This window comes from Gymnoscopelus microlampas (genome assembly GCF_963454915.1).
Source record: "Gymnoscopelus microlampas genome assembly, chromosome: 15".
Lineage (NCBI taxonomy): Eukaryota > Metazoa > Chordata > Actinopteri > Myctophiformes > Myctophidae > Gymnoscopelus > Gymnoscopelus microlampas.
The window spans coordinates 50187927-50202569 of NC_139952.1; the positions used below are offsets into that span (position 1 = coordinate 50187927).

The window sequence follows — 14643 nt, forward strand, 5'->3', positions numbered from 1 at the left end:
TATAAACTCTATGTCCAGAGGCTTCAGTCTGGAGCAGAGGACAGAGAGACATAGAGAGACAGAGAGAGAGAGAGAGAGAGAGAGAGACATATAAACTCTATGTCCAGAGGCTTCAGTCTGGAGCAGAGGACAGAGAGACATAGAGACATAGAGAGAGAGAGAGAGAGAGAGAGAGACATAGAGAGAGAGAGAGAGAGAGAGACATATAAACTCAATGTCCAGAGGCTTCAGTCTGGAGCAGAGGACAGAGAGACATAGAGAGACATAGAGAGAGAGAGAGACAGAGAGAGAGAGAGAGAGACATATAAACTCAATGTCCAGAGGCTTCAGTCTGGAGCAGAGGACAGAGAGACAGAGAGACATAGAGACATAGAGAGACATAGAGAGAGAGAGAGAGACATATAAACTCTATGTCCAGAGGCTTCAGTCTGGAGCAGAGGACAGAGGACAGAGAGACATAGAGAGACATAGAGAGAGAGAGAGACAGAGAGAGAGAGAGAGAGACATATAAACTCTATGTCCAGAGGCTTCAGTCTGGAGCAGAGGACAGAGAGACATAGAGAGACATAGAGAGAGAGAGACATATAAACTCAATGTCCAGAGGCTTCAGTCTGGAGCAGAGGACAGAGAGACAGAGAGACAGAGAGACATAGAGAGACAGAGAGAGAGAGAGAGAGACACATATAAACTCTATGTCCAGAGGCTTCAGTCTGGAGCAGAGAGACAGAGAGACATAGAGAGACAGAGAGACATAGAGAGACAGAGAGAGAGAGAGAGAGACATATAAACTCTATGTCCAGAGGCTTCAGTCTGGAGCAGAGAGACAGAGAGACATAGAGAGACATAGAGACATAGAGAGACAGAGAGAGAGAGAGAGAGACATATAAACTCTATGTCCAGAGGCTTCAGTCTGGAGCAGAGGACAGAGAGACATAGAGAGAGACATAGAGAGAGAGAGACATATAAACTCAATGGCCCCGATTCATAACGAGGGTCGTAAATATGGTGTAAATGAAGTTCGTAAAGGAGGTCGTATTTCTGGTACTCACTAACGGACGTGCGATTCAAAAGGGGTGTCGTATATGACAGAGACGTGCGTATGACCAGTGCGTATGACCAGGTGTGATGATTACTCTCTGGAAGGCTGCATCCAACAGCATCCAACTTCAACGTCACCGTGCTGAACCGTGCCAAACAGTGTTGCCATGTCCGTTTATTATAAGCGAATTTGGACTTATTTTTCTGTAAAGTTGCTTGTAAATATTGGGAGCTGTGGGATGCGTTTTTTTTGGCTTGTTTCTAAAGTGTAGTTGGTTATTTGGGCTTGCTTCACAATTGTTTAATTGTTTTAACCGGTGGTTCTCAAATATTTTCATGTCATGGACCCCCAAGTTAATATGTATGCTAATTTATCCCTATAAGCCCCATCTGAAAATGTTTTGTGCGAGCTGGAGGCAGATTTGGGTTGTTAGAATGTTTAAAAAATCTTCCAAATCTTCCAAATTTTATTACACGATTTTAAAAGTAAATAGCAGATCTACAAGCTCACAACGGTTAAATTAAAGTGCTTATAATGGCCTACGTAATAAATGCTCTCATGTGTAATGAGAATAAAGAAGTTTACAAGGTTTAACCCCATTACAAAATAAAAGGCTAATAAAACGTGGAAAGGATATTAGAAGCATTTTCTAATGAACATTGCGCACCTTAAATATGATGTTGAAAATAAATCCAGGGCATACAAGTGGAACGCTTCTATCCGATTATGGACCAGAGCTTATTGATTAAATTAGTTCATTTTGGATATCACTGTCCTACGTCGGAATGGGGAATGGTTCTGGACACAGCTTTCATCCACTTTATTTTTCCTCATCAGATGGTAATATTTATTAGGCTGTTGTGTGTGGCGTTCATGTGATCAATATACAGTAGCCTACAGTAGGCTTTACAAATTAATACCGCGACACGGACACTGATGCAGTCAGTCCCTCCGCAGTTTCATTAAGGCATCATAGCCTATTTTCATTATTACGTGACACTTTGGCTGAGATGGCCCGCTGGCAAACACACACCTAATAATTCAGCTGCGACTCATATAGCCTAGAAAATAAATAAAAAGCGGTGGAATCTACATCATGTCTATATTATGCATAGGCTACAAGCAATATATCGTTTGACATTTATTTTTAATGTTTTATATATATGTGTTGACAAATGTTGGGCACATATATATTTTATTTGAGGTTTGCCACTGTTGTAATTGATTTTGAAATGAAGAATAAAGCATTCTAAAGACATACGCACATTTCAGCCCTGGTACGCCAGCCTCGGGGCTGACCTGAGAACGTGCGCACCTGACGCACAAAACACAGACCAAAAAATCTTTATGCATCAGGTGGAAATGTACGACTTGTCCTAAATGCCGGTACGTACAAAATATGGTCGCAAATCCCTTTATGCATCCGGCCCAATGTCCAGAGGCATCAGTCTGGACATGGACACATAAGGATAAGGATAATTCCTTTTAACAGGTCGTTCATGAAAGTCCTTGCGGTCTCTTGTTTCCAATGAGAACCTGTGAGCAATTAGGGGTTAAGAGTCTTGCTCAGGGACACATTCATCGACACATATGCTGGCCTGGCCTGGAATCGAACCTGGGGCAACCAGGACCTCTGGCTCTCTAGGCGGGCTCACTAACCACTCAGCTATGGCCGCCCCTTGAACCTTCGGCCTGGCGGAGACAATAATAACTAGAAAAAGTGCTCCTCGGAGCACAGGTCTCCGCCAGGTCAGGTACGTTATTGTGGCCTCCTGGTGGCGCTATAATAGGCCAATGTGAAAAGGGGTGTCATTTATTCTTAGGTCTTTCACGGCAAGCAGACACTGCATTCATGATTTGAGGCTTTTGTTCCAAAAATGTGTTTTGCTAAGATTAGACCTGCTGGTGGCGCTATAACAGGCCAATGTGAATAAGGGTGGCATTTCTTCCTCGGCCTAGTGGGAATGTGCGTGTGAAATTTTATGGAAATCGCAAGCTGCGTTCATGATTTGAGACATTTTGTTCAAAACGGACAAATCCTGCAAACTTTGGAAGCCAACCTTAGCCAATCAGGATGGAATATGGAAAATCGATTTTTAACGGATTTAGCGAGGTCTGTGGCGACGTGAAAAAACAACAAAAAAACAACAATAAAACGCTGGCAGTGGTGAGAGATTAAACTCTAGCTCTACATCAAAGCTTTGCCAAAAATAGCCGATCTACAAGCTCACAACGTCTCCCAACGCAGAGGATTTTACAGTGGAGATCTGTACATTTGTCCCACAGATAAACATGGAATCGAATGGGGGTCCGTGGTCTGATGCGTGTCAGAACGGGGGTCCTGGTGATTGGCCATTATTGGAAAACGCTGAAAAGCAAAAGTTGACAAACCACCAACTGCGTGCGCTACCTACCCGTGTCCAGAGGGGGCGATGAAGTAGAGGCAGCAGTGCACTCTGTTGTCGGGCATTTGGCGGCGGTTGACCCGGGACTCTGCGTTGAGGTAATCCTCAAACTTACTGTCGATGTGGTCGATCACCGGCTGCCAGCTGAGAGGGAGAGGGTTTATAGACTGTGACTGATCCATTTATTAACTCAATACCTGCCAATCACGCATAAATGCGATCTATTAAATAGCGCACTTGGCCGCCAAGATCGCATAAATGCGTTCTATTGAAAAAAAAAGAAAAAAATTGAAAACATTTTTTTCAATTTGACCCAAAAGACCAAGGAGATATGATTTTTCGAAGATCTAGACTCCTATCCACTTCCTTGTTAACTCAAAACTTAAAAATTCTCCTGAGTACTTTTTTAATTTCAATGAAAAATCTCTGGCAGAAAACAGCAAAAAATCTGAAATAATTCTGGCAGTCATTCAGTTAAATACTTTATTATTAGACATCATGAGGTACAGTCAGACACATGTCTTATTCAACGCATTCGCCGCCAAAGACGTCTTTTGACGCCTGCTGTGTTTAAAAACAATATATATATTATTATTATTATTATTATTATTATTATTTTGTTAAGATTTACTGCTCCATTCACTTCCTGGTTAAAGTATTTGGGAAATGGCCTGTATCTCAGCTCCTGTGTTTTACCATGTATTTTTGGTGAGACATGCTATTTTCAACGGCGTGTGACAAGCGAACGGAAGGAAGCACAGTGAAACCCCCCGTGATGAGTTAATGGGTTAATGGGTTAACACGGCAGCCAAGGCTGCTGTTATTACATTAAGTATAAAGTTGTTAAATATGTCAGTAATTATCTTTTAATATTTAAGTTATTTGTCACATCTGCCCTGAGAATCTTGTGTTTTACGAAGCATGAAAACCAAACAGAGACGTCATTCAGTCAAAAACACAATTAAATCGTTAATGGTTCATTTGTAATGGAAATGAATAGTCAGTTAAGAGTCCATTAAACTCACCAGTTACTGTTGTCCACAGCGTCACCAAAGCCTGGGGTGTCCACGATGGTCAGGAGGAGCTGGACCCCTCCCTCCTTCACCAGAACCTTAGACTGTTCTACCTGAGGAACAGGAAACACATCATTAGAACCTTAAGACTGTTCTACCTGAGGAACAGGAAACACATCATTAGAACCTTAAGACTGTTCTACCTGAGGAACAGGAAACACATCATTAGAACCTTAAGACTGTTCTACCTGAAGAACAGGAAACACATCATTAGAACCTTAAGACTGTTCTACCTGAAGAACAGGAAACACATCATTAGAACCTTAAGACGGTTCTACCTGAAATCAGAGGCATCACAGAACAATAGAAACTAACTAGAAAAAGTGCTCCTCGGAGCACAGGTCTCCGCCAGGTCAGGTAGGTTATTCTGGCCTCCTGGTGGCGCTATAACAGGCCAATGTGAAAAGGGTGCCATTTCTTCCTTGGTCTAGTGCAGTGGTTCTCAAACTTTTTCGTGCCAAGGACCCCCAAATAGACACTTATTAGACCGCGGACCCTCATTTGAAAAGATAAGCCAGGGACCCCCATAAGAGAAGATTTTTAAGGCTCTCTAGCAGTGATTTCAACCATTTTAATTTCAAGGACCCCCAGTTTGACATGCATTAGGCTACGTACCCCCATTTAATGGCATGTATGTCTCTGGGACCCCAATTCATATTAATGTTAATTTAACTCTGAGAGTGTACAAATGGAACCACATTTGTACACTCTCAGAGTTACAGACCCATAAGGGTCCATTTGGTTCCTGTCCATCATTTAGCTGGGGACCCCCTGGAACCCCCTCAAGTACCCCTGGGGGTCCTCGGACCCCATTTTGAGAACCAATGGTCTAGTGGGAATGTGTGTGTGAAATTTCACGGAAATCGCAAGCTGCGTTCATAGTTTGAGGCATTTTGTTCAAAACGGACCAATCCTGCAGACTTTGGAAGCCAACCTTAGCCAATGAGGAATGGAATCTGGAAAACCAAACAGATCCGTGTTGATCACATGACTATAGACATACTGTGTACCGATTTGCAACATTAATGGATGAAGGCTGGTGTGTGTTGGACCATGGGTTAAGTGTCTGATCTCCTGGTGGCCATGAAAAGATAACAGCAGCGCCGCTGCGCCGGGTCTAAACTCACGAAAATGCGCTCGCAGAATCGCTCTATATTTTGAAAATAGCAGATCTACAAGCTCACAACGCGTCGCGATGTAGATCTGCTATTTTCAAATAGCCAATGCAGCCAGATCTGCAAGCTTAACCGAATGACTGTTAAAGCAGTTTAAATTTGTTTATAAAATATTATATTTTTACAGGGATTATTTATTAGTGTAGATATACATTTAGGAGTGGATTATGTGTCCAGATGCCTGTCAGACAGTCAGACAATGTTGCTCCGCAGGTCTAGGATGGAATAAACGGGAGCAGCCAACGTCAACAACTGCTCTCTACCAGACGTGAGATCTCAGCGTACCGTAGGATGAAGCCCACGTCAGGATATATTGATAAATGCCGTACGCCCATTATTTGGTCTGCACCGCGTTGATAAATGAGGGCCAGTATGTACACAAATAATACTGCCAAAGAAAAACATCAGGATACTGTATACTGGCAGATTACATTACTAAAAGCATAAGGCCCAAAGTAAATGTTTCTATCTCATATTGTCATTGTCAACATGGCCAATGATAGTCTTTCATTAAAAAGACTATCCACACAGGTAGAGAACTACTGCTGTAGAACACAGAATGATAACACACACTCCCAGACAGCGATGGAACAGAGACCAAAAGTACAATGGCTTGTTTTCTCCAAAGCGTCTGAGCAGAACAACCAGAACGACTGTCTGCCGTCTTGGAACATGTTTCTGGACAACAATGCACCTCTGTGACTTCTTAACTCATTCAATGCGGGAAGGGAACGCATCTGTGTCATTTTAGATGTCTTTGGCTATTCAACAATAGCAGATCTACAAGCTCAGAGCTTGTAGGTCTGCTATTTCTTAAGAAAAAATCATGAAAATCTGTGCAAATCTTTGAATATATATATATATATATATATATATATACATTTTTAACTCAAATCTTTTTTTCTGGTGGGGGTCCCTGGAAGAAAATATTTTGAGATGGGGGTCTGCAGACAAATACATATCATTTTGGGGGTCCTTGACATGAATAAAGTTTGAGAACCACTGATATTATAGCAACAAGTTAAAAAAATAATAATAATAAAAGAACTGTTAGGATTTAGAAGACATTTGTAGAATCCAGCAGAAGCAAAGATTTGAGTTGAAAATGTTCACTTTATAAAATACATATATTCATAGATTTGCACACATTTTCACCATTTTTCAAAACAAATTGTTTGCAGACAATTAGTAGATCTGCTATTTTTGAATAGCCCAAAGTATAAAATAATGTCTAAAAATCGTGATTTTTTTTTTAACAATTTTTTTTCAAAATACTGTTAGGATTTAGAAAACATTTTTAAGAATGGTCATCTCTGTCGGGTGGAAACCTCATATGTTCATCAGCGTGGGGGGGGGGGGGGGGGGGGGGGGGGCTGGGAACAAACTCGTGATTCGCAAATTAGCCAGTCTGATTTAATCAGTAGATCCGTGCCAGACGACCTCACACACACACACACACACACACACACACACACACACACACACACACACACACACACACACACACACACACACACACACACACACACACACACACACACACACACACACACACACACACACACACACACACACACACACACAGTGTGTTCTCATGAGTGAGTGATGAGGAACAGTGCATCTTTGAAGCACTGAGGTCAGGTCCAGTCTGCTTAGCAGTGTGCCGACAGACGCTGACACACACAAACACACACACACACACACACACACACACACACACACACACACTACAGACAGACACACACACACACACACCAACTCTTCATTATGTCGTCTGACTGCTGACGCTGGTTGGTTGGTGTCCAAGTGCAAAACTGACTTTTTCTCAAGCCGATGCCCCCCCCATCCCCCACTGGGTGGGTGTTGCAGGGACTGCAGTGACATATATATACTGTATATACAGTATATATATATATATTTTTTTTAAAGGTGTTTGGTTTCAGCGCACCGAGGAGTCGGTCACATTTTGCAGCGTAACCTCAGCTAAACTGAGCTGTTACCTCACACTTACAGCACCGCAGAATGCTCTGTGGTGTGTGCGCACACACACACACACACACACACACACACACACACACACACACACACACACACACACACACACACAACACACACACACACACACACACACACACACACACACACACACACACACACACACACACACACACACACACACACACACACACACACACAGGTTTGTATTACTATACATGTGAGGACATCAAAATGTAAGGATGGCATCTTATGAATGCCATTTCTTTCTTTCTTTTTTGCATTTAAAAAAAATAATAACAGTAATTACTTTGTCCACCACTGTATAATAATTATTAATAACACACATTTCAACAGTCATTCTCAGTCCTCCTCTCCTCCAAACAGACAGGACTGCTCTTCATTAGAACTCAGCATTCCACTGGGTTTCATCACATTGCTTTGGCATGACTTGGAAACAAAAGCGACCACAATTATTTAAAACGTAATTACTTTGTGGTTCCCAGAGAGAGAGAGAGAGAGAGAGAGAGAGAGAGAGAGAGAGAGAGAGAGAGAGAGAGAGAGAGAGAGAGAGAGAGAGAGAGAGAGAGAGAGAGAGAGAGAGAGAGAGAGAGAGAGAGAGAGAGAGAGAGAGAGAGAGAGACACAGAGACAGAGAGAGAGAGAAAGAAAGAGTCCTCTGTTCCTTCTCTCTCCTTATCATCTCGTTCTCTCTCTCTCTCCAGCATAAACAAGCCTCTGGGCACAAAGCACACATTTCTCCAGGGATCCACCGCTAAAAACCCTGCAGAGTTTATCATCTGGAGCCTCCGGCATCCATCCCTCCCTCCATCCCTCCATCCCTCCCTCTATCCATCCCTCCCTCTATCCATCCCTCCATCCCTACATTACAGTCATTTAGCAGACGCTTTTATCCAAAGAGACTTATAATAAGTGTATTCAACATAGGTAGGGAACTAAACTACTAATCACCAGAAGTCTGAAGTGCATTCTCTTCTAAAACAAGTAACTAAGAGTATACCTAGTGCTGAGGTAAAAGTGTAATATATCAGCTACCTACTGTCTTAAACACATGAGACAAGATAGCAAAATCAAATGAGCACGAGCTCAAACAAAAAGTGTATCGACTAAACAAGATCCAATAAAACAATACAACAATAAAACAATAGTTCGTACAACTAGTTAACAACAAGTAAGCCAGGCAAAGAGGAAGGGTAGTGTTTCCTGAAGAGGTGGGTTTTCAGCCTGTGGTGAAAGATGGGCAGTGACTCTGCTGTCCTGACATCAGTGACTCTGCTGTCCTGACATCAGTGACTCTGCTGTCCTGACATCAGTGACTCTGCTGTCCTGACATCAGTGACTCTGCTGTCCTGACATCAGTGACTCTGCTGTCCTGACATCAGTGACTCTGCTGTCCTGACATCAGTGACTCTGCTGTCCTGACATCAGTGACTCTGCTGTCCTGACATCAGTGACTCTGCTGTCCTGACATCAGTGTCTCTGCTGTCCTGACATCAGTGACTCTGCTGTCCTGACATCAGTGACTCTGCTGTCCTGACATCAGTGACTCTACTGTCCTGACATCAGTGACTCTGCTGTCCTGACATCAGTGACTCTGCTGTCCTGACATCAGTGGGAAGTTCATTCCACCACTGTGGGGCCAGAACAGAAAAAAGTCGTGACCGTGTCGATCGACCAGCAGGACCCTTGAGTGACGAGGCAATCAGTCGACCCGAGGTGGCAGACCCGAGGTGGCAGATCGAGGTGGCAGATCGGTGGTCGGGCATCAACCATAGCCCGGAGGGCTATGGTTGATGCCTCCCTCCTTCCATCCATCCATCCCTCCCTCCATCCCTCCCTCTATCCATCCCTCCATTAGTCCACTTGCCAGAATGTGAACCCGGACATGTTGAGTACACCAAGGTTTTATGTTATAAATGTTGAGTAGGGGTCCCCCAGCATGTAGAAACAAGGTTTTATGTTATAAATGTTGAGTAGGGGTCCCCAGCATGTAGAAACAAGGTTTTATGTTAGAAATGTTGAGTAGGGGTCCCCCAGCATGTAGAAACAAGGTTTTATGTTATAAATGTTGAGTATGGGTCCCCAGCATGTAGAAACAAGGTTTTATGTTATAAATGTTGAGTATGGGTCCCCCAGCATGTAGAAACAAGGTTTTATGTTATAAATGTTGAGTAGGGGTCCCCCAGCATGTAGAAACAAGGTTTTATGTTATAAATGTTGAGTAGGGGTCCCCAGCATGTAGAAACAAGGTTTTATGTTATAAATGTTGAGTATGGGTCCCCCAGCATGTAGAAACAAGGTTTTATGTTATAAATGTTGAGTAGGGGTCCCCCAGCATGTAGAAACAAGGTTTTATGTTATAAATGTTGAGTAGGGGTCCCCCAGCATGTAGAAACAAGGTTTTATGTTATAAATGTTGAGTAGGGGTCCCCAGCATGTAGAAACAAGGTTTTATGTTATAAATGTTGAGTAGGGGTCCCCCAGCATGTAGAAACAAGGTTTTATGTTATAAATGTTGAGTATGGGTCCCCAGCATGTAGAAACAAGGTTTTATGTTATAAATGTTGAGTATGGGTCCCCAGCATGTAGAAACAAGGTTTTATGTTATAAATGTTGAGTAGGGGTCCCCCAGCATGTAGAAACAAGGTTTTATGTTATAAATGTTGAGTATGGGTCCCCAGCATGTAGAAACAAGGTTTTATGTTATAAATGTTGAGTAGGGGTCCCCCAGCATGTAGAAACAAGGTTTTATGTTATAAATGTTGAGTAGGGGTCCCCAGCATGTAGAAACAAGGTTTTATGTTATAAATGTTGAGTAGGGGTCCCCCAGCATGTAGAAACAAGGTTTTATGTTATAAATGTTGAGTAGGGGTCCCCAGCATGTAGAAACAAGGTTTTATGTTATAAATGTTGAGTAGGGGTCCCCAGCATGTAGAAACAAGGTTTTATGTTATAAATGTTGAGTAGGGGTCCCCCAGCATGTAGAAACAAGGTTTTATGTTATAAATGTTGAGTAGGGGTCCCCAGCATGTAGAAACAAGGTTTTATGTTATAAATGTTGAGTAGGGGTCCCCAGCATGTAGAAACAAGGTTTTATGTTATAAATGTTGAGTAGGGGTCCCCCAGCATGTAGAAACAAGGTTTTATGTTATAAATGTTGAGTAGGGGTCCCCCAGCATGTAGAAACAAGGTTTTATGTTATAAATGTTGAGTAGGGGTCCCCCAGCATGTAGAAACAAGGTTTTATGTTATAAATGTTGAGTAGGGGTCCCCCAGCATGTAGAAACAAGGTTTTATGTTATAAATGTTGAGTATGGGTCCCCAGCATGTAGAAACAAGGTTTTATGTTATAAATGTTGAGTAGGGGTCCCCCAGCATGTAGAAACAAGGTTTTATGTTATAAATGTTGAGTAGGGGTCCCCAGCATGTAGAAACAAGGTTTTATGTTATAAATGTTGAGTAGGGGTCCCCCAGCATGTAGAAACAAGGTTTTATGTTATAAATGTTGAGTAGGGGTCCCCAGCATGTAGAAACAAGGTTTTATGTTATAAATGTTGAGTAGGGGTCCCCCAGCATGTAGAAACAAGGTTTTATGTTATAAATGTTGAGTAGGGGTCCCCAGCATGTAGAAACAAGGTTTTATGTTATAAATGTTGAGTAGGGGTCCCCCAGCATGTAGAAACAAGGTTTTATGTTATAAATGTTGAGTATGGGTCCCCAGCATGTAGAAACAAGGTTTTATGTTATAAATGTTGAGTAGGGGTCCCCAGCATGTAGAAACAAGGTTTTATGTTATAAATGTTGAGTAGGGGTCCCCCAGCATGTAGAAACAAGGTTTTATGTTATAAATGTTGAGTATGGGTCCCCAGCATGTAGAAACAAGGTTTTATGTTATAAATGTTGAGTAGGGGTCCCCAGCATGTAGAAACAAGGTTTTATGTTATAAATGTTGAGTAGGGGTCCCCAGCATGTAGAAACAAGGTTTTATGTTATAAATGTTGAGTATGGGTCCCCAGCATGTAGAAACAAGGTTTTATGTTATAAATGTTGAGTAGGGGTCCCCAGCATGTAGAAACAAGGTTTTATGTTATAAATGTTGAGTATGGGTCCCCAGCATGTAGAAACAAGGTTTTATGTTATAAATGTTGAGTAGGGGTCCCCAGCATGTAGAAACAAGGTTTTATGTTATAAATGTTGAGTATGGGTCCCCAGCATGTAGAAACAAGGTTTTATGTTATAAATGTTGAGTAGGGGTCCCCAGCATGTAGAAACAAGGTTTTATGTTATAAATGTTGAGTATGGGTCCCCAGCATGTAGAAACAAGGTTTTATGTTATAAATGTTGAGTATGGGTCCCCCAGCATGTAGAAACAAGGTTTTATGTTATAAATGTTGAGTATGGGTCCCCAGCATGTAGAAACAAGGTTTTATGTTATAAATGTTGAGTATGGGTCCCCAGCATGTAGAAACAAGGTTTTATGTTATAAATGTTGAGTATGGGTCCCCAGCATGTAGAAACAAGGTTTTATGTTATAAATGTTGAGTATGGGTCCCCAGCATGTAGAAACAAGGTTTTATGTTAGAAATGTTGAGTATGGGTCCCCAGCATGTAGAAACAAGGTTTTATGTTATAAATGTTGAGTAGGGGTCCCCCAGCATGTAGAAACAAGGTTTTATGTTATAAATGTTGAGTATGGGTCCCCAGCATGTAGAAACAAGGTTTTATGTTATAAATGTTGAGTAGGGGTCCCCCAGCATGTAGAAACTGCCGGATGCTAACTTGCATATGTTGAGCAATTTTCAGAATTAGCGTAATTAGCTTTTATTAGCATAATCACCTACTGTATATGGACAATATTTCAGCAATAGTCCCGGGCCTTAGGGATATTTTCGCGCTAATCAGTCTTACATGCACCAAATGTGGCCCCGATGTAGCCCAGGGCATGCTCTACTGATCTGAATTGTAAAGGGGTAAAACGTCTAATAAACACAGATGCAGAGAGAGAGAGAGAGAGATAGAGAGAGAGAGAGAGAGGGGGGGGGGGGTGTTTACGTTGGAACAACTTCACACAAGACAGGATCACATTTCACACTTCAAAAGGAAGTTGTAAGACCAAATATGCGAGGTGGAGCGCTTTGTAAAAAAACACTAAAAGGGAAGAATTTCTGCCGACCCCCAAAAGTCTATGTGAAGCTACCATGATGATTCCTCAATCTCTATCACTGTGTTAACCCATTGAGACCTGAAGCCGATTCTACATGTCTCCTAAATCCCAACAGTTTTCTGAAAAACGTATGTTTCTATATCAGTGGTGCTCAATCTTTTTCATGTCAAGGACCCCCAAAATTATATGTATTTGGCCGCGGACCCCCATCAAAATATGTTGTTCCAGGGACCCCCCAGAATCAAAGATTTGAGTAAAAAATGTTCCCTTTAAAAATATATATATTCAAAGATTTTCACACATTTTCATGATTTTTCAAAAATAGCAGATCTATAAGCTCGTAGCGCGGCACTCGGTGCCGCGCTATGAGCTTGTAGATCTGCTATTTTTGAATAGCCCAAAGTGTAATATAATGCTTTTTAGCTCAAATCTAAAAATGACACTACCACTCTGACATCAAACGTGAAAGATGTGAGAGAGATGTTAAGCAGTGGCGTCGTTAGGGGTGGGCTTCGGTGGCTATAGCCACCAATGTTTTGTCCAAAGCCACCAATAAAAATAAAATAAAAAATAAAAAATTAAAAGTTTTTTTTTTTTTGAATTATATATCTATCACCCTAACCTAACCCTACCCCTAACCCTAAAACCGAAATAAAGTAACAAAAAACGGGGAAAAAAGCACCCTAATCCGCGAAATCCGCGACCTAGTAGAGACCTAGCGACGCGTCTGATGTTAAGTCTCTTCTGTCAGCTACTGTTTCTCTGTCCTTCATGCAGTCATACCCTTCTACATTACATTACAGTCATTTAGCAGACGCTTTCATCCAAAGAGACTTACAATAAGTGCATTCAACATAGGTAGGAAACAAAACTACTAATCACCAGAAGTCTGAAGTGCATTCTCTTCTAAAACAAGCAACTAAGAGCATACCTATTGCTACGGTAAAAGTGCAACATTTCGGGTGCAATATAGGAAAATCAAATGAGCAAGAGCTAAAACAAATAAGTGTATCAAATAAACAAGATCCAATAAAACAAGAGCTCATACAAATAATTGACAACAAGTAGGCCAGGCTAAGAGGAAGGGTCAGGGTAGTGTTTCCTGAAGAGGTGGGTTTTCAGCCTGTGGTGAAAGATGGGCAGTGACTCTGCTGTCCTGACATCAGTGACTCTGCTGTCCTGACATCAGTGTCTCTGCTGTCCCGACATCAGTGTCTCTGCTGTCCCGACATCAGTGTCTCTGCTGTCCTGACATCAGTGTCTCTGCTGTCCCGACATCAGTGACTCTGCTGTCCCGACATCAGTGTCTCTGCTGTCCCGACATCAGTGACTCTGCTGTCCCGACATCAGTGTCTCTGCTGTCCCGACATCAGTGTCTCTGCTGTCCCGACATCAGTGTCTCTGCTGTCCCGACATCAGTGTCTCTGCTGTCCCGACATCAGTGTCTCTGCTGTCCCGACATCAGTGTCTCTGCTGTCCCGACATCAGTGTCTCTGCTGTCCCGACATCAGTGTCTCTGCTGTCCCGACATCAGTGACTCTGCTGTCCCGACATCAGTGACTCTGCTGTCCCGACATCAGTGACTCTGCTGTCCCGACATCAGTGTCTCTGCTGTCCCGACATCAGTGACTCTGCTGTCCCGACATCAGTGACTCTGCTGTCCCGACATCAGTGTCTCTGCTGTCCCGACATCAGTGTCTCTGCTGTCCCGACATCAGTGTCTCTGCTGTCCCGACATCAGTGTCTCTGCTGTCCCGACATCAGTGACTCTG

At 42.5% G+C, this 14643-nt stretch overlaps 1 protein-coding gene across 1 annotated transcript in view; it reads right to left on the reverse strand.

Annotated features, from left to right (window-relative positions):
* The window catches only part of LOC311062417 (septin-7-like), a 65603-nt gene that overhangs the window by 34720 nt on the left and 16240 nt on the right, over nucleotides 1–14643 (reverse strand). Inside the window, 2 exon segments of the mRNA XM_084081442.1 lie at nucleotides 3454–3588; nucleotides 4470–4570. Of these exon segments, the coding sequence (XP_083937568.1) occupies nucleotides 3454–3588; nucleotides 4470–4570 (236 nt within the window).